At 38.2% G+C, this 21190-nt stretch overlaps 1 protein-coding gene and 1 non-coding gene across 6 annotated transcripts in view; one reads left to right on the forward strand and one right to left on the reverse strand.

Annotated features, from left to right (window-relative positions):
• Positions 1-6623: 6623 nt before the first annotated feature.
• On the reverse strand, positions 6624-6730 carry LOC122060351. The gene has a single exon (XR_006134370.1). It is a non-coding gene; the product is annotated as a small nucleolar RNA R71 (small nucleolar RNA).
• Positions 6731-20111: 13381 nt separating this feature from the next.
• The window catches only part of LOC122059842, a 127834-nt gene continuing 126755 nt past the window's right edge, over positions 20112-21190 (forward strand). For 2 of the 5 annotated variants that reach the window (XM_042622879.1, XM_042622880.1), the window contains exon 1: positions 20112-20695. In XM_042622879.1, coding sequence (XP_042478813.1) covers positions 20329-20695 — 367 coding nt within the window. In that variant the 5' untranslated portion in view covers positions 20112-20328. The remainder of the gene's footprint in view (positions 20696-21190) is intronic. The other 3 variants (XM_042622876.1, XM_042622877.1, XM_042622878.1) reach the window with 2 other exon arrangements.

The following is a 21190-nucleotide window of genomic DNA, read 5'->3' on the forward strand; positions in this document are numbered from 1 at the left end:
ATATACATGAACCTCATTTCTTTCCTCTAGTATATATTTTCCTTGGACTCCTTCCCTTTTCTCCTTTTAGTTTTATGGATCTATTATTTTCAAGAAAAGCATCTATGTGCACCAGCATCATATGTAGGCCATAGAGTTTTTATGCGGGCCATAGAGTTGTAAATGTATGAATACGAGGGTCATAACAATTAAAAACTAATCTACTGTTGCTTCCTGCATGAAAAACTAATCAAATTTTCAGTATGTACTCATGACAATAGTGAGAAATCTGTGATCTGCCTGAAATGAGTTACTTAGACTTTAAAACTGTAAGTTATATTTACGTAATGGTGTCAAGGTATAGTGCTTAGTCTTATTAGGCCTCCCCTTCTATACCATATTATTCCTGAGTGCAGTTTGTTGTTATCTATGTTTCAGCCATTACATGTGCTAAATCACCCACATTGCTTTCATTAGAGTTCATTTTTAGTAACTAGAAAAGGTTCCAATAGTGCTTATTCTTGAAACAAAATCTTAAAAAAAAAAAGGTAACTAATCTTCAAATCACCATAAGAATGACAATTAAATACATAAGTTCCTAAAGCTCTGTATAGACAATCCTACTAAGAACTTTAGGATATCATTTTCAATAGTACCAACTCTCCAACTAGTTAAAACAGTAAAACCCTTGGTTCAGGTCTATCATACACTACCTCCCTATTGCAACTATTCAACAAGAACCCACAAAATGAAATAGAAATTCTAGTGTTTCTTGACATATATTGAACAGTAGAGTCATAAATGAAGAGTACAAGCAATGGTAAGCATAATACTACTACCTCAAAGTTGTATCTGAGTCCAACAAAACCAAACACAGAAAATCAATGCTAGCCTACACTTCAGATCCTTAACAGGTTATCATAGTATACAAAGAATAAGACGCACTAATTTTTCAAAATTAAAGCAACAATATAAAAGAAGATTGATTGATACGGCGATATGAATCTGTCCTGGTCCCCCGGAACCTCAAATTATCCATCAAGGCTTGATATCTCCCCTATCTTAGAATGAACTGATGAAGTTATGAGAAAGAAATAAAACAAAGAGTAGATTCGTACGATTGTTACAGAAGAATTAGGTGGAGAAAAAAGATGGGAAGAAGGAGGCGGAAATTTGTGGGAGAAGAAGATGAAAAAAAAAGAAAAGAAACCTATTTCGGTGGTGGGTACCGTGGGTTTCATATACGACGTTTTGTTTTTTGTTTTTTTTAAATACTGTTTAAGTGGACCGAATAATTCGGTTCGGCGTTTTAAATTCAAATTAGTAAAAAGCGCGTTTTTTACCAAATTTTATTTTTTATTCGGATTCGGTCAGAATTTTTTATTTAATTTGAAAAAATTCGGTTCGGCCGAATAATTCACGAATTGTTCGGCCGAATTGTTAACTAGGGTCGGGACTCGGGATTTCACGATTTTTCCCCCTCACATTGTTTTAAGAAACAGAAAAGTAACTAATAGGTTTTTCTCCATTCCTGTTTCTGGGAACAAAAGTATATGTAAATTTTAATTTTTATTTCATAAATAGGTGAAACAGAACAAAAAAATCAAACAGAAAAAATTTCAGTTTTTCTGTTTCTGAGCACAGAAAAACAGAAAAACCATTACTAAACAAAATCAAACGGGCCCTAAGTAACTTATCACAGTCTGTTGAGGACAATGCAGCGGCATTTTTGTTCTATAACTTTTCTTTTATTCTCATTAAAAAAAAAAGTGCTTATCCTTTGTTGCCGCATTCAGCAATTAGTTATAAGAATGGCAATGGGGCCAATTTAAACCAAGGTGGGGTTGACTAACTACTATATAGAAGAATTTAATTAATCATTTACCATATTTGTGTAGGCTATATATATATTTTTTTGTTAACCAAGGTGATGGGGCTAGTTTACTCGCACCTTGACTAATCCTTGGAGAGACTAGTGCAGCAACCCACAACTACGATCTCCACTTAAATCATAGATGCACAGATGGGGAATTAAACCTAGGACCGTGTGCCTATCCACACAATCCCCAATTCGTTCTAACCATCTGGCAACCCACGGATGGGCTATATAGTAAAGAAAAATAAGGAATGATAGTTTTGTCCATTTAATTAAGTAATTTTTGTTTACAATTAGCAACTAATATGACCTTGAATAGAATTGAATGACACAACAGGATTGTTGTAGCCAACCTGATAAGTGGGAGTAAGGTTCAGATGCGTTGAGTTTGGGTTGTTTTCTACCTTTTGGCTGATAGTTTATTCTAAATTTGAAAGAGTAGGGATTATGGGTGCAACTAATTGGTTGAACTGGGCTGAGTTTTTAAAATCGTAGCCCATCCTTAGATCCTCTTAAGTTAGCCCAGGCCCAATCCTATCAGACTCAGTTCAACTCAATCCGGCCATGATTGACTCTGACAGGCCCAGTGTACTATTTAGGGTTGGTCCAGGCAGCGCTAGCATAGGTTGAGGCTTTAATCAATGCCCAATATGCAGCCCAACCTCAAGCCTAGAAATCTCTTTCCTAGCCCAGCCCATGGGTTGTAAACCCCCAACCTAGGCCCAATCAAGCATAGGGCAAGTTTGGGTAGGCTCGGGCTTGACGGGCCAAACTTACACCCCTATTAGATTTTTAATATTTCACTAAGCTGAGACATTCAAGGAATAATTTCAGTCTTTTCCATTTTAGGACAGCATGATAACTACTTAGTAGTAAGATTAAGAGAGAAATGTGGAGTAGAAAATAAATTAATTAGGAGGAGATGTTGTTGGTGGATCATGTAAGGTCTAACATCATCTATATAAATTTATATGGTTTTGGTGGATCATGTAAGGTCTAACATCATCTATATAAATTTATATGGTTTTAGAATATACATTTCTACTCATAATATTCCAAATGTGTCATCATGCATCACACAAGACAATATCTTATTATTAGATTTTATTATTATGTAGATGAAGTAATCATATACCTAGATTAAGAAACAAGTAAGAGGTGTGAAGATTTATAGAGGGCAAAATAGTAAATTTAAAGTGGACATTATTTATGCATGTAATTTTATTCTGACAACATGATGAGCACATTTATGTGTGAAATATAGGGTAGTAAAACATTCATTTTACATATTTAGAATGGAGCTACCATGGGTATTACTCTCTTTTTACAGGTTTTATATTTTTAAGGCCTTAAGGACGATCGGACACTATATCTCCATTTTTACACGTAAAGAGGTCTTATTTCTTTTCATGGTTGCGAAGAGGATAAAATTCTGAGCAAGATGGACGTGTCCAATTAAAAGTACGCATTCATTTGGTTACTCGTACAAATGATTATTCTTTTTAGGCCAGAAAGAAAATAATGGATCAGAACTGAACAGAGATGCAGAACCAGCCCGTTTGCAATTGTCTCAGAGGCACAAGGAATACTCCAAATGCCAACAAGGATTGATGGACCACATCCTTAAGTGATTGAAGATTCGTTTTTGGTAACAACAACTACCTATTGTAGTTGGTGAGCTATGGTGTGCAAAATTCCCTTGCTCACCAAGAGGTCTCAAGTTCGAATCTCATGGTTGCTTTTTTTAGAGAATTTTGTTGAAGATTTTCTGCTTTTCACTCACTTAAAGCACTAAGGGCATGGAAGGGATTTCTACATCAAATTAGAAGCAAGGAAAATAGTGGAAGGGTTCCTGCGCAAGAAGAGAAGAAAAAAAAAGGAAAGAAAAAAAAAGGGAGAAATAAAGATTGTCCAAATCTTCTCTCTCCTCCACATCATCATCAAAATATTGTCCAAATCACACAAAGCAAGAAGAAAATCGTCCCTTGGAGGGAGAAAAAGAAGAGAAATAAATTAGAAAAAAAAGGAAAGAAAATAAGCAAAAAAATTATAGGAAATCTCTCCAAGTTTATTTCTCTCTTCTCTCTCCTCCATCTTAGCACTTTTGGGCTCAAAAGATCTTACTATCAATTGTGGGTTTCTCTCTTTTAGGAAAGAAAAATTTGTTACCCTACCTCCCTATTCCCTATAAATACAACTCATGTAAGAGGAGGAGAGACAATTCATTCTTCTTCTAGTTTTTTTTTTAGTTGCTCTCTCTCTCCCTCTCTCACTCTTTAGTTTTAGTTCTTCTCTATTTTTGCTTTAATCACTTTTGTAATAGTTTTTTATGTCAATTAATGCAAGAACTCTTTTATTCTTATTCAACCTTTTTATGTTTATGATTTATGCAATTGAGTTGTAATTTTTCAAGTTATAGTTCTAGGCTTAGATCTAGGTGACAAGATCACGAGCCGTGGAGCAATTTTTTTTCAAGTTCAAACATTGATTCAAGTAAGTAGGCTCCTTCAGTAGTCTTCTCTCCCCCCTCTCATTCCCTCTTCTGACTACCCTTTCTTTCTTAATTTATGATTTTTATTTTCAATCGTTACATTATTGCTACCCCTTTCCCCCAAGGTTCATGGCTAGTGTATGTGTTGGCTTTATCCCTCCTAGCCATAGAACCATCAATTTATTGCTTTTATTTTAATTGTCTCCCTTTCCCTAAAGCCAAGTAGAGTAACCCTTGTAAGAGTGACTCTCTGGTCAAGTAGGGAAGCTCATATTATGATGCATCCCTCGGACTAAGTAGAGAAACCTACTTGTGAGTCTCTCTCTAGCTTTATCCCCTTTCTTTTACTTTATTTTTATTTTAGCATTTTTTTCCTTTATTTATTTATTTATTTTTTTAATTGCGTGGGTTGTTTATTTTCAGTCATTTATTTATTTAATTTTAATTGCGCGGCTTGCGTCTTTAAATTCTTAGATGACGAATGGTTAGGACGTTATTTTAGATACATATGTTTAGGATGGTAATTAGAATTAGATTACAACCATTAATCGGTTCACTTTCACATTATTAAAAGAAATAAAAAAATAAAATGGCTGCTCTCCCTGTGTTCGACCCGTAGCTACACTGATCCGTATGCTTGCAGTTACATTTTAAATCTCAAACAAGTTTTTGGCGCCGTTGCCGGGGAGACAATTTCATGTTATTTTTCGCTTTCTTTTGGTAAATCGGAGTGCTTTGTTTGCTTTGTTTTGTTTTTTCTTTTTCTTTTATTGAATTCCTGAAAAGAACAACTTGCAATAATAGTTGTATCAGTGGAGGTCGCCATGCCTCACAGCATGGTTTTAAGTATCTCCGATACCGATACGATACCCTCCGATACGTATCTTAAATTTAGCCGATCGATACGATACACATCGATACAATACATGAAATTTTTAAAATCCTTTCGTATCGATATATATCCTACAATACATACCGATATGCATCAATACACCACCAATACACATCGATACGATACGATATGCCTCGATACGACTATGAAAATTATAAAATTGAGGTAAAATGTACGTTTCGGTATGTATTGGTACGTATCGGTGAGTATCGGTATGTATCGATCGGTACGTATCGGTATATATTGGCACGTATCGGTGAGTATCGATATATATCGGTACATATCGGTACATATCGGTGAGTATCGGTATGTACCGATACAATGCGTTATGGTCATATAATGGCCAAGATGGGTAATTTTTCAGAAAAACACGATTTTTTGAAGGGTTTTTGTTCCAAAGTTGCTGTCAGCCATATTTCTCTCTAACTAAAGTGGAAATCAAGGTTGTGACACAAGGATTTTACATTTATGGGACAACTACAAACCTTGAATTCTTAGTACGATACCCTCAATTTAGTGTTTATGCATAATACATGTTATCAATAGCTTTTTTTAACAAATTCTTTATGCAAAAGTGTTTAAAAAAATGTTTCCTATCCATTTATGTGTATATCTTTAGAGTATCTTAGTGTATCTCCGATACGATACGATACTCTCCGATACGTATCTTAATTTTGACCTATCGATACGATGACCGATACCGATACTTTAATCCTTACCTCACAGTATGATAAAGACAGGTTTCGCCCTGTAGCAGTACCTCAGGAATTGACTTGAGCAACCCCGGATCCCTGCCGGTAAGCTCCCAAAAAGCCAAAAAAAAAAATCATTAAAAAAAAAAGTTTTGCTATCCATTCTTTTGTGCTAGTCTTACTTTAGTTGCGGGTAGTTTTATGTTGCATGAGTGTTAGGTGGGTATGTAATACTAAGAATCGGTTAGAAAGAAGAGATCCAACAAGTAGTGACCCAATACGTTTGCTCTCTTTAAAACCCTTCAATATGGGAGACCAACAGCAAAACCCTTCACCTAAATCTCTGAAAGATAGGTTCTACCCTGCTAGAATAGCCCAACCTTCCTACATAGTTCTACCACAAGCCCAGGGCAATAATTTTGAACTCAAATCTCAATACATCACTATGTTGCCCCACTTCCATGGGTTGACCTCTGAGGATGCATACCTATTCTAAGGGAATTTGAAGAGGTATGTGTTCTAATTAAGATCCAACAGCTTTCTGATTATGCTGTTAAGCTTAGGTTTATCACTTTTGCATTGAAAGACCAAGCTAAGAAGTGGTTGTATGGGTTACCCACAAATTCTATAACCTTATGGGAACAATTCACAGTTGTCTTCCTTAAGAAGTTTTTCCCAACTCACAAGACCAATAAGCTTAGAAGTGATATCCTTCAGTTTAGGCAAAAGCCTAGTGAGTCATTTTCCAAACTTATGGAGAGATTTAAGGATCTACTCCAAGAATGCCCTCACCATGGCCTAGACCTATGGCATTTATGTCAAATAATTTATGAGGGTATTGATTACTCAACTAAACAAATGATAGAGTCTATGTGCCCTGAGGGATTCACATCCTTTACAGATGAAGGAAAGGCATGGGAATTCTTACTTGACTTAGCTGACAAAACCCGTGAGTGGGAATCAACCCAAGAGAGTGAAAGAACCATAGGAGGAAAAGAATATTTTGTGGATGGGATAGTAGCCAAGGAAGCCCATTTGGATAGCCTAATCAAGAGGATTGAGGCTATTGTTCCTAGAGAGCCATCATCAGTCAATTTGGTTAAGATTTGTGCTTGGTGCCAGTCCCCTGGACATGTCATAGAAGAATGCCCCAACACCTCTGGGGGCACTTCTAATGATAGTGTTAATGCCTTATACCAGAACAATCCATATAGTAATACCTACAATCCAGGATGGCACCCAAATTTCTCTTGGAATCAGGGCAACCAAGCAGGGCCTTCCAATTTCCATAATCTAGGTCAACCTGGACTCCAAAGGCCTCCTTTGTACAATAATATTTTTCTCAAAATACTTTTCCTAGGTCAAATGTAGGACCTCAGGCTAGTTTTCCTAGGGCCCCTCTCCTATCATCTTATCCGCAACCCCCTGGGTTTACCAACACTGGAGAGGCAATTAGAATAAGTGACTTGAAAAAAAATATAGCCCTCCTCATGACAAGCCATCAAAATCTTACGAGAGAACTCACTCAAGTTATCTCAATTATGCGTGAGAGGGAGAAAAGAACTTTACCCAGTCAACCAGAGCCTAACCCTAGGCATCATCAGCCTGTTAGTTCACAAACATCAACTAATGCACCACTGAATATAGTACAAGGTCAGACCCAACAAGGGCTCTCTAACCAATGTAATGTTGTTTATGCCCTTAGGAGTGGTAGAGAGTACTTACAGAGGGTTCCTAAATCTTCCTCATCTATTACTCATGTTAACTCTCCTTCAGTTGAGGACACAAGTGTGCCTCTTGTTTCAGGTTCGTCTGATGAACCTAAAGATTTTTCTGAAACTAAAGATGATTTGGTTGAGGAAACCAAAAATGATTCTTCTAAACAGGGGCAAATCCCTAATAGTCCTTATGTTCATCCTGTCCCATTTCCTAATCGCTTGGTACACAAAAGGAAGACTGCTTCCATGGACAAAATTTTAGAAGTCTTCAAAAAGGTAGAAGTGAACATCCCTCTTTTAGATGCCATATCCTAGATCTCCGCCTATGCAAAGGTACTGAAAGATTTGTGTACTCACAAACGTATCACTAATGTACGCAAAAAGGCGTTCTTTGCAAGTAACATTAGTTTCATAATTACTCAGCCTATAGCAGCTAAGTATAAGGATCCAGGGAGCCCTACCATATCTTTTGTCATAGGCAACACCTACATTGAGCATGCCTTACTTGACCTTGGCGCAAGTGTGAATCTTTTACCTTACCATGTGTACAAACAACTAGGATTAGGAGAATTGAAAGCCATCGGAACTACGCTTCAGTTGGAAGATTGGTCTGTTAAGATTCCTAAAGGGATGGTTGAGGATGTCTTACTAAAGGTGGGAGAATTTATTTTTCCTGTTGATTTCATTGTGTTAGATACTAAGCCCTTCTCAACCAAGGATGAGATCCCAATAATTCTAGGAAGACCATTCTTGGCTACCAGTAATGCATTAATTAATTGCCGGAATGGTTTCCTAAGATTATCTTTTGATAACCAAACTGTTGAGTTTAACATGTTTAGGATTGGCAAGCAACCACATATGGAAGAAGAGATCAATATGCTTGAGGATTTTCTGGATTTTTCTGATGATTTAGTTACCAACTTTGATATTGATTTTGATTCAGAATTCCAAGAGTGTATGGATGAGTTGGATGATGACAGTGAAAATTTCTTTTCTGAAGTCTTGAGTCTTCACACACTTGTATAGGACCCCTTTCTAATTTCATTCCCAAACCTTCCATAGTTGAGCCCCCTAAGCTAGATCTTAAGGAGTTGCCATCTAATTTGAGGTATGCTTTCCTAAGGCCTGACCAGACTCTTCCTGTAATAATTTCTTCAAATTTGACTTCCAGCCAGGAAGAGGAGTTACTTAAAGTGTTAAAAGATAATAAGGAAGCCCTAGGTTGGACCATGACTGATATCAAGGGTATAAGCCCTTCCATTATGCAACATCATATACATCTTATGGAGGATTCCAAACCATCCACGGAACCCCAAAGAAGAGCTAGCCCAGTGATGATGGAAGCCATTAAAAAAGAGATCCTAAAGTGCTTGGATCATGGAATAATTTATCCTATTTCTGACAGCCAATGGGTAAGCCTAGTTCACGTAGTGCCTAAGAAGTCTGGGGTGACTGTAGTTCCCAATGCCAATAATGAACTAATTTCAACCCGTGTTCAATCAAGGTGGAGAGTGTGCATAGACTACAGGAAACTTAATGTGACAACCTAGAAAGACCACTTCCCATTGCCATTCATTGATAAGATGTTAGAGAGGTTAGCTAGACATGAATACTATTGTTTTCTTGATGGATATTCTTGTTATAACCAAATCCCAATTGCTTTAGAGGACCAACATAAGACCACTTTTACATGCCCATATGGAACATTTGCTTACAGGCGTATGCCCTTTGGGCTTTGCAATGCCCCTGCTACGTTCCAACGATGCATGATGAGCATCTTTTCTGACATGGTCGAAAAATTCTTAGAAGTATTTATGGATGACTTTTCAATTCATGGAAATTCCTATTCTGAATGTCTTCATCATCTTTCCCTAGTTTTGAAAAGGTGCATATCTAAGAATTTGGTTTTGAATTGGGAGAAATGCCATTTTATGGTTAAATCTGGTATTGTTTTAGGCCATGTAATATCCAAGGATGGAATTAAGGTAGATAGAGCCAAAGTGGATTTAATTGATAATTTACCACCTCCTCAATCTGTTAAGGATGTTCGGTCCTTTCTAGGGCATGCAGGCTTCTACAGAAGGTTTATTAAGAACTTTAGTCAGTTAGCCCGACCTCTCACCTCATTACTTGCCAAAGATCAGACTTTTGAGTTTTCCAAAGAGTGCCTAGAATCCTTTAAGCAACTTAAGAAGGAGTTGACCAATGCACCCATTGTTCAACCACCTGTTTGGACTGAACCTTTTGAACTGATGTGTGATGCTTCGGATTTTGCCATAGGGGCAGTTTTGGGTCAAAGGATTAATAAGTTGCCCACTGTCATTTACTATGCTAGTAGGACCTTAAATGATGCACAACTCAATTATACAACCACTGAAAATGAATTTTTAGCTGTTGTGTTTGCATTAGAAAAATTTCGATCTTACTTAGTGGGTTCACATGTGGTGGTGTATACTGATCATTCTGCCCTCAGATGCCTAGTTCAGAAGAAGGATGTCAAAGCCCGTCTCATTAGGTGGGTTTTACTTTTGCAAGAGTTTGATTTAGAAATTAGGGATAAGAAAGGAGTTGAAAACCTAGTTGCAGACCATTTATCCCGGCTTCCCAATTCCTTGACTGTTGATTCTCAAGTCAACGAGAACTTTCCAGATGAACAATTATTTGCAATGTCTAGTGAACCATGGTTTGCTGACATTGTCAACTTCTTAGTTTCAAGTGTGACTCCGGATCACTGGTCCACCCAAGATAAGTATAGGTTTCATTCCCAAGTTAAGCACTTTTTCTGGGATGATCCTTATTTGTTTAAGATATGTCTGGATCAGATTATCCGACGATGTGCTCCTGATCATGAACAACATTCCATTCTCTCTTTTTGTCATGATCATGCATGTGGTGGACACTTTGGACCTAAGAAGACTGCCGCAAAGGTTCTCCAATACGGATTTTATTGGCCCACTCTTTTTAGAGATGCTTTTGATTTTTGCAAGGCTTGCCCTGCCTGCCAGTCTCTTGGCCGTATCAATAAAAGGAACATGATGCCCCTCAACCCTATTTTGGTAGTTGAGATCTTTGATGTATGGGGCATCGATTTTATGGGACCATTCCCTAATTCCTTTGGGAATTTGTACATACTTTTGGCCGTTGATTATGTTTCTAAATGGATAGAGGCCATACCTTGTAAATCTAATGACCACAAAGTGGTGGTCCAGTTTCTCAAAGAGAACATTTTTTCCCGCTTTGGTGCACCACGTGCAATAATTAGTGATAGGGGTACTCATTTTTGTAATCGGCCTTTTGAGGCCTTAATGAAAAAGTATGGGATCACCCATAAGTTATCTACCCCTTATCACCCCCAAACTAGTGGCCAAGTGGAGGTGTCTAATAGGCAGATCAAACAAATCTTGGAGAAAACTGTTAATCCCAACCGTAAGGATTGGTCCCTTAGGCTCATTGATGCCTTGTGGGCCCATCGGACTGCATTCAAGACTGACCTTGGCCAGTCTCCCTACCGTTTGGTGTATGAGAAAGCTTGTCACTTACCAGTTGAGTTGGAGCATAAGGCCTTTTGGGCCATTAAGAAGCTTAACTTTGATTTGTCTGATGCGGGAATTCATCGTAGGCTCCAACTATCTGAGTTGGAGGAACTTAGGAATGAAGCCTATGAAAGTTCTAGAATTTACAAGGAAAAGACCAAAGCTTTCCATGATAAACACATTCTGCGTAAATCTTTTGCAATTGGTGATAAGGTCTTATTGTACAACTCTCGATTGCATCTTTTTCCTGGTAAGATTAGATCCCGATGGGATGGCCCATTTATTGTTCATAATGTATATCCCCATGGGACTGTGGAGATTTTGAATCCAGGAACAGGGGTAATTTCGAAGGTTAATGGTCAGCGTTTGAAACCGTTCCTCGAGTTTCCTACTACTAGTAGTGAAGAGGTCATGAATCTCCATGAACCTCTTTACATTGATGACTAACTTTTAATCAGGTATGACCCCCTTGCATTGTCTTTGCTTTTAATTCTTTCCATGCATTGAGGACATTGCATGACTTAAGTGTGGGGGAGGGAAACCAGTTTTTTTTTTTCCACTTTGTTTTATTTGTTTTTCTTTTTGTTTTTGTCCTACTTTGGCTTTTGGCTAATGATCATACCATTCGGTTGCTTGATGTATGAAAATAAAAGTTTTGACTAAGGTACCCATTTTGAACGTATAAAACCTTGTTGAGAAGAAAGAAACAAGCATGTGTCTTGAGATGGGACTTTCTTTTGAAAAATAAGAGACCGCTGTTTTATGGTGATGGACCATATGTAAGTCTGTGGGTTCCTTGTACCTTTGATTTGGAGTTGAGACCTTCTTTTTAATTTGGCATGGGTTGACAAATGCACAATTTTAAATGAAATGTGAAATGTGGTATAAAGAAGAATAAGAGTTGATTCCCTTAGAACTAGACAGGGCATTGCGCCTCAGGAAGCGTGGTGTCTTGATCGAAATTCCTTGGGAGGAAACTTCTGTAGTAACTCTAGCATCACTGCCTTTGTGGGCATATGCAAAAAGCGAAGCTACATAGTAACTTGGGTGTCTGGTGTTTGCTCCACCATATCATTCAAGCCAAAAGTAGTGGATTAGAATAGAGTTTATTAGTGAAAAAAAAGGAGAAAAAAATGTGCAAATGTCATTATTGCTTGGTAACATGTTTGGTAAAAAACACTCCAACGCCTTAGTCATTGGTTCTCTGTTTCTTCATAAGTGGTTTTGCCTTAAGATAAGGATGTTTTGGAAGAGACGAGGTGAGTTCCAAATTAAGAAATATGCTAGTGCCTGGAATTGATAAAGGGTAATAAAAGTTCAAGTGTGGGGGTCTCTTGTAAGAGAAATTATCTTTGCTCGGATCGGTATGAGCCTTACCTTTAGCCAAGGTTGGGATTTGTTTATTCTGAATTTTGGGTGTATATTCACTGCAAACACCCACGAGACACAACTCGTCCACTAGGGTAACTTAGGCATTTAAAGGCTTGTTGCACATGCTAAGTTCAACCGTGATTCCTACGAAAGTGAGTTAGGTTTTTTTTTTTTGTTTTTATTATTTGTTTATTTATTTTTTCTTTTGCTCGAGGATTAGCAAAGTCTAAGTGTGGGGGAATTCTGATGAGCACATTTATGTGTGAAATTTAGGGTAGTAAAACATGCCTTTTACATATTTAGAATGGAGCTACCTTGGGTTTTACTCTCTTTTTGCAGGTTTTATATTTTCAAGGCCTTAAGAAATATCGGGCGCTATATCTCCAATTTTACACGTAAAGAGGTCTTATTTCTTTTCATGGTTGCAAAGAGGACAAAATTCTGAGCAAGATGGACGTGTCCAATTAAAAGTACGCATTCGTTTGGTTACTCGTACAAGTGATTATTCTTTTTAGGCCAGAAAGAGAATATTGGATCAGAACTGAACCGAGATGCAGAACCAGCCCGTTTGCAATTGTCTCAGAGGTACAAGGAATACTCCAAATGCCAACAAGGATCGATGGACCACATCCTTAAGTGATTGAAGATTCGTTTTTGGTAACAACAACTACCTAGTGTAGTTGGTGAGCTATGGTGTGCAAAATTCCCTTGGTCACCAAGAGGTCTCAAGTTCGAATCTCATGGTTGTTTTTTTTAGAGAATTTTGTTGAAGATTTTCTGCTTTTCACTCACTTAAAGCACTAAGGGCATGGAGGGGATTTCCACATCAAAAGAAGCAAGGAAAATCATGTGCAAGAAGAGAAGAAAAAAAAGGAAAGAAAAAAAAAGGGAGAAATAAAGATTGTCCAAATCTTCTCTCTCCTCCACATCATCACCAAAATATTGTCCAAATCACACAAAGCAAGAAGAAAATCGTCCCTTGGAGGGAGAAAAAGAAGAAAAATAAATTAGAAAAAAAAGGAAAGAAATAAGCAAAAAATTATAGGAAATTTCTCAAGTTTATTTCTCTCTTCTCTCTCCTCCATCTTAGCACTTTTGGACTCAAAAGATCTTACTATCAATTGTGGGTTTCTCTCTTTTAGGAAAGAGAAATTTGTTACCCTACCTCCCCATTCCCTATAAATACAACTTATGTAAGAGGAGGAGAGACAATTCATTCTTCTTCTAGTTTTTTCTTTTAATTGCTCTCTCTCTCTCCCTCTCTCACTCTTTAGTTTTAGTTCTTCTCTATTTTTGCTTTAATCACTTTTGTAATAGTTTTTTATGTCAATTAATGCAAGCACTCTTTTAGTCTTATTCAACATTTTTATGTTTATGATTTATGCAATTGAGTTGTAATTTTTTAAGTTATAGTTCTAGGCTTAGATCTAGGTGATATGATCACGAGCCGTGGAGCAATTTTTTTTTCAAGTTCAAGCATTGATTCAAGTAAGTAGGCTCCTTCAGTAGTCTTCTCTCCCCCCTCTCATTCCCTCTTCTGACTACCCTTTCTTTCTTAATTTAGGATTTTTATTTTCAGTCGTTACATTATTGCTATCACTTTCCCCCAAGGTTCATGGCTAGTGTATGTGTTGGCTTTGCCCCTCCTAGCCATAGAACCATCAATTTATTGCTTTTATTTTAATTGTCTCCCTTTTCCTAAAGCCAAGTAGAGTAACCCTTGTAAGAGTGACTCTCTGGTCAAGTAGGAAAGGTCATATTATGATGCATCCCTCGGGCTAAGTAGAGAAACCTACTTGTGAGTCTCTCTCTAGCTTTATCCCCTTTCTTTTACTTTATTTTTATTTCAACATTTTTTTTCCTTTATTTATTTGTTTTTTTTTAATTGCGTGGGTTATTTATTTTCAGTTATTTATTTATTTCATTTTAATTGCGTGGCTTGCGTCTTTAAATTCTTAGATGACGATTGGTTAGGACGTTATTTTAGATACATATGTTTAGGACGGTAATTAGAATTAGATCACAACCATTAATCAGTTCACTTTCGCATTATTAAAAGAAATAAAAAATAAAGTGGCTGCTCTCCCTGTGTTCGACCCGTAGCTACACTGATCCGTACGCTTGCGGTTACATTTTAAATCTCAAACAAGTATTTGAAGGAAAAATATAAAACTTAAGGTTAATAATGACTCATTCATGCTAACACATATATCGTGTAGTGCGCCTGAAGTGTGTGCTAATTATACATAACTAAACTTAAGGTCTTCAATATTGGCTTCTTCCCAATTGCCTGCAATTCTTCACTATAGTTTTGTAAGTGAACATCAATCATCCTTATTTGCTTTCTTGCATTCACAAGTCTTCAATTCTTCAATGCTTGGGGTCTTGATACATCTTAATATTTTAACATGGATGAGTGGATTTCCTTCATGCTATTTTTGACATAATCTCCTTCATGCATAACACTTAATATATAAACGTTAAAATTTCTTATTTATTTGTTATCATCAAAACTAATCTCGGAATCAAGCTTTGGAGGTGAGTGGATATCCCCAATAGTCGACAAAATAATTCTCAAGCTTGGCTTATGCAAGTTCTGTCTGAAATTCCTTGGTAGCTTTTTAGTTCAACACAACCTCAAGAACCTAGCATTTAACCTCAATTATAGTCTTCTCTAGCTTCTCCTCCATCTTGGGGTTGAAATTTATGTCATATTGCACCTCCTTACTGAGGGTCTTAATGTCTTCGCGGGCTGTAACCTGTTCCCCCTTCTTCGAGTTCAGTTCCTCCTCAAGCGCGATCACATGCTTTCTTTCCTCAAAGCAAGACAGCTCCATCTAATTGAAAGTGACAGAGAGGGAGATGCATTCATCGGCCTTAGTTTTAGCCTCTGCCTTAGCCTTCTTTTCAAAGTTCGACTTTTCTGTTTCCTTCTCAGATTGGTCCAGCCTCTTCTTCAAATCACGGCTGAGCCCACAAAAATGCTTGGCTCGAGCCAACGCCTCACCAAGAACCACTTGACCATGATAGAAGGCCATTAAAAGAACGAACATACGAAAATGGCATAAAGAAAGAAAAAAAAAAAAGGGTTACCCTCACCTTTGCCAACTGGATGTTGTCCATGTCGATCAAAGTGTCAAAAGACACGAGAGCCTTAGGTAGCGTCCCCTTAACCACTACAGCGTGAGCCACTAACGGTTCATAAACAACCGACTACTCAAACGTGACCCCGTTTGGAGGGGGAGTACAACTCAGCCATGGAAGACCGAACCTCTCTGGCATACCCCTTGCTCTTGTCAACACTCTTATTCTTCTTCTAGCAAGACTTTCCAACTGAGGATCCCCATCACCGCCACCATGAGAGGAGGAAACTATCACCTCCCCCGACGAGGGTAATGCTAGGTCCATGAAGACTACCTTATCATCATCCCATTGTGGTTTCCTCGGCTCCCCCTAGTAGCATCCTTCTTCTTCTTCTTCTTCAAGCTCGGCCCCTCCTTCTCCTTCCCTTCCAGCCTACCCTTCCACGTTCTAAGGGTTTCAGCATCATCTGAGGCGGCAATTGGGGAACTCGCCTGATCGGCTTCGGGTTCCCCTCTGTGGGGGTGACCTCCTCCACTTGGAGAAAAAGGGTACAGTCCATCGGCACTGTCATAACACTAGGAAAAAGGAAGTGATGATTAGAGATACTCCCGCAATACATAACAGAAGGAGCAGATGAAGGTCTACGAAAATGGATGCTCACCGAGACAGACCATACTCAGCCAAAACCTGGTCATCTCTGACCTCGATCGAGAGACCTACATGGATAAACTTCTGGACATCGGCCAAAGATATCATGTTCCATCACCTAAGAGAGGAGTCACATTGACCTTCCCCATCTTTACCACCGACTAGACAATGGGAAACTGGAAAGGCATAGAATCCTTAACGAAGAAGAACCTATTCTTCCACCCATGAATTGAGGTCGGCAATCTCATTTAGAATTAAGAACTTTCAATCCCGACGCTTGTATTAGAACCATCCCCTCATTGTGGCTGACCAACATTAAGACATTTGCAAATAGGTTGATGGTCCGCTCTCTACAAAGTCTATAACATATAATCATGAAACCGACCACCGCCCTCCAAGAGTTGGGGACTAGTTGGGCGGGAACGACATAATAGCGTCAAAGCAATTGACATAGGAAGTCATGAAGAGGAAAACGAAGGCCGGCCTAAAGAGAATACTCATGGAAACAAGCTTCTCCATCCCTACCAACGTTCGCCCGCTTCTAGTGTTCTGGGGCCCTCAACTGGATTGAATCCGGGATCTAATAGTCCTTCCTAAATTTCGCCAAGTCTTTGTGTGTGATAATAGAGGAAACCTCACCAATAGAGAGACCAGTGGTAGGGTAAACTCTCTTGGGCCACCCGGCCCAGGGCTGGGGTTTCTTTGAAATGCCTACCCATGCGACGGCATCACACCGCTGGTCCTCACATCAGGGTTAACATGATCGCTGAAAGGGAAGACACTGATAGAGAATGACAGGATGAATAACCCTGGGAGCGAAAACGACATCAGCAAGGAATAAAAGAAAAAGGAATGATGATGGAGTGAGATTTACTGGTTTACACGACAAAGGAATGAGTGCAAAGTATGGCGGCAAGGGGGAGATGCCAACAATAGAGTTTCAGCAGCACCACCATAGGAAGAAAATTACAGCGGCAAGAGAAAGAAGAACCACATAACAACTAGGGAAGATGGGATGCGAAGATAAAGGGGCACCCTACCCCAAATCCAACTTATAACCTCAGTGAAATCATAGAAGTGTGCATCCCCGTCGTAGATCGTCCATTGCAAAGGATGGTTGAGATCACCTCAATCCCTCGATACTGCAAATGACCATCTACCCCAAAGAGAACCCGGCACATGCAATCCTCTGATGCCATAATATTTGAATATCACCTAGGTACAACTAGTAATTATGATGATCGAGGAGGGTAAGGCTAAACCCCCACTGCTTTGATGTGACGGTCCATCACCAATGATGTAACATGAACGGCCCACATTTATTGAGTTTCGAAACCTTGGGATCTCACCCGAATTCATATTATGGAGAGGGAAGGAGAAAGGGATCTCTTTAGTACTCCCTCGACCTTTGGCATAAGACCAACGATAAGGAAGTGGGGGCAACTAATATACCCTAATGTGACTAGCAAATGGGAGAAGAACATGAGTAGCTAAGGAGACGACCAACCCTCAAAGTTTGGTTGGTACCATCACCAGCGACCATCCCTAGCAACAACCTCTGGATCGATACCATTCACTCCCATTGGGTCATTGAGTAGAACGATCAGTCCCACTACCCCTAATTGGAAAGCACTACAGTCGGTACCATGCCATTTGGCCATCCTTGCCCCATGGTTCCAATTCACATAAATGATGGTCAACTCCATATACCACAAACCACATCGGACACGTGCTATGTTCAAGGGATGGTCCCCTATCTACCATATGTCACCTAGTTCCTATTGGCGTGGCCCTGGAGACAATGACATCCATAACCCCCCAACTCAATCACGGTCACCAGACTACACCATGGTTGGAGTTAATATTTATTTTATCTAGGCTGAGCCATGGTCAGGTTAACCATTACAAGATTTGCCACATCATCATTGACAAGGACCAATCTACAAATGGCCTTAATGTCTAAGTCAGCAAAGAAAGCGACTCAACAACCAATGAGCAAGAAGACCAATCTAGCATGTAGCGGAAAGTTAGCGAAATTAGGGTAAGTAATTTTTGTAGGGAAACACACTGGACTCTACATTCTCTTCCTTCCTCCTTGATTGATCTGTTATTGACTTTGGCATCAAAAGATCATTCCTAAAGCTAAAACTCCGATGTAGTTTTTTAACTTGGCTGTTGCAAGTCCACACTGAGTGAGAATCTGTAGCATCGAGACCCAAATGGTAGCCAAATTAATGGTTAATGGGCTGGAATCCTTTATTCAAAACATTATTTCCTTTCCCAAGCAGTCTTGGTTTGTGCCAGACGTCGGATCACTAAGAATATAGTTTTAGCATAATAAATCTTTCATTACCTAAAGCGTAAAAAAGGAAAAGGAGGTTTGCTTGCTCTCAAAATAGACATGTCTAAAGCATATGACAGGCCTGAATGAGTTTTTATATGAGCAATCTTTGAATTTTTAGAATTCGTGACAAATGGTGTGACCTCATGGCATTCTTATTTCTTCATCTTATTTTTCTATTAAACTCAATGGCAATGACTTTAACTACATATAGACCCTTCAAGAGGTATCAGACAAGGATGTCACATGAGCCATATTTCTTCATCCTTGCAATGGAATGCCTATCTAAATTGTTATCTATGTCTAGGGAACTCTGTTGAAAACAACTGCAGTGTGCAAATTATCTACTTCCCTCCCTACCTATTTAATTTTTTATTTTTACTTTTTTATATTTAATATTAATTAAATTTAATCATGTCTAGCATAGCCAATGTTGATAGGTGATCCATCAACCACTTTCTATTATAGCAAATAATAGTATAAATTTGTCCAAATAATAATAATAATAATAATAATAATAATAATAATAATAATAATAATAATAATAATAATAACATGTGAATAATCATTTAACAAATTAAAATATCATCATTGATATTATCTTATCAAATAAGAAAATCCATAGCAACCCCTACTGATGTGGATCCGGATTCTAAAACCGGAATCAGATCGCGTATATTTCCAATCAGGTATTCAATAGTTCAATCGTAATAACATAGACTCATAATCATGGTAAGATTTTAAATTGGATGGTAAAATTATAATTAAATAGACTAAATAGGCTAATGGATAGAGAACAAGAGGGTAGACACAAGGTATTTGATTAATAGATTTAAGACAAGCTTGAGATGGAGTTAAATAAAGAGTATAAGGTAACAAAGGAGAGAGGAAGGGGCAATATAGAAAGGGGGGTTGGAATTAATAAAATAAAAAAGTGAGACACATGTCATCCACATTATTCTCAAAATTGAGAAACCTACGGAAATGAATAAGTGTCGTTTTGATTTTGGGGTTGATTTTTTTTTTGTCCCAAATTAAATGTATTAATAAGTATAAAATGTATTCTACACGTTTAAAATGAATATAATACAGTACTTATAAAATACACATATAATATGAATTTCTTGAATTGATACGTCAAATTATAAATTTTTTATTGAAATGTTCAACTATTGCAAAAATCCGCATATTATATATGAATTTACTAACTATGAGGAAGACACGGTAAGTACAAACCCATATATCTATGTGACGGGATTCACAACTGTTGACCCTTTCCAACTACGTGAAATCAAAAAATTTGTTCCGGCTATTCAACAAAAACCTTCCAACCATAAAATACGAGTAGTGGGTCCCCACTATTATGATTTAAAAAAAGAATGAATTAGTAGATCCCAATCCCACGATAAGGACACTATGTCCTACAGAATTAGCTTAGACTACTTCTACCCTATCATGAATAAACAGAAGAATAACGGCAACCACGGAATCCAGAGGCTTCGTTCCCAAGTTCACAACCACACATTTTCCCGCCGTTCTACGCCATTGGCGTGGCAGAAATAGAGAATCTCCGATCAAATCTCAATTGAAATGAATCAATCTTTTCATATAATCCCAATTCTTCCTCTTCTCAACTTGATTCCCTAACATGTGATCCCTTCAAAGCCAACGCAGAAGCTAATCTTAGCAACAAACAATCAAGCATGTCTTCATGCACCTGTAGAGAGTTAGGGCATCAAAATTGGGTGATGTTAGGGCATAGAAGCTCAAAATTTTTCTCTAGGGTTCCGTTTAATCATTACCCATATGGGTTTAGTCGAAGCTCATTGAAGATCCGCTGTGTATTGGATCAAATTGTTCCGAAATTTGCAATTTCTTCATCGTTGAGTTCGGTGTGTAGCTTGGGGAATGTAATTGCAGCGGCGGCAGCGGCTGCTACTGGGTCTGGTCCTCATGCAGCGGTTACTTCAGCGCTGGCTCATGTTGCAGTCACTGCGGTGGCGATTGCCTCTGGGGCTTGCCTTTCTACCAAGGTTGATTTCCTGTGGCCAAGAGTAGAGGAGCAACCTGGTGGGTAGTGGCTGAGTGCTTTTCGATGGAATTTTTATTTTTATGTTTGAATCTTCAAATTGCCCTGGTTGATTATTATAATTGAATGTTTTACTTCATGGAGTTTGTTAAATTAAGTACATCAGAGACCCTAATAGATGGTATTTAGACTATTAAAGTCTATGCTGCAACTGAAGTTCGTGGCTGAAGAGAGTTGGAAAGGAGTAAATGGGGGAAAAAAGGAAGAATAAAGTTCGAGAAGCTTGGCATTACAAGACTCGCAATAAACATCTTTATTTGAGTGACCAGAACTGAGCAACCATCTCGAATTCCTGACCAGCGACCCCAAACTTGATGGAATATTGAATTTGGAGCACTACTGTTAGATCAAGCTCAGCTACCAATTGGAATGAATCACTGATTTCAGTGTAAGAAAAGAACCAGTATCTTGAATGGGAGACTTATAAACTACTCATGTCAGCCACAGCTCTGAAATTCAGGGATTTAGATACCAAT

This window comes from Macadamia integrifolia, chromosome 13, assembly GCF_013358625.1.
Source record: "Macadamia integrifolia cultivar HAES 741 chromosome 13, SCU_Mint_v3, whole genome shotgun sequence".
NCBI lineage: Eukaryota > Viridiplantae > Streptophyta > Magnoliopsida > Proteales > Proteaceae > Macadamia > Macadamia integrifolia.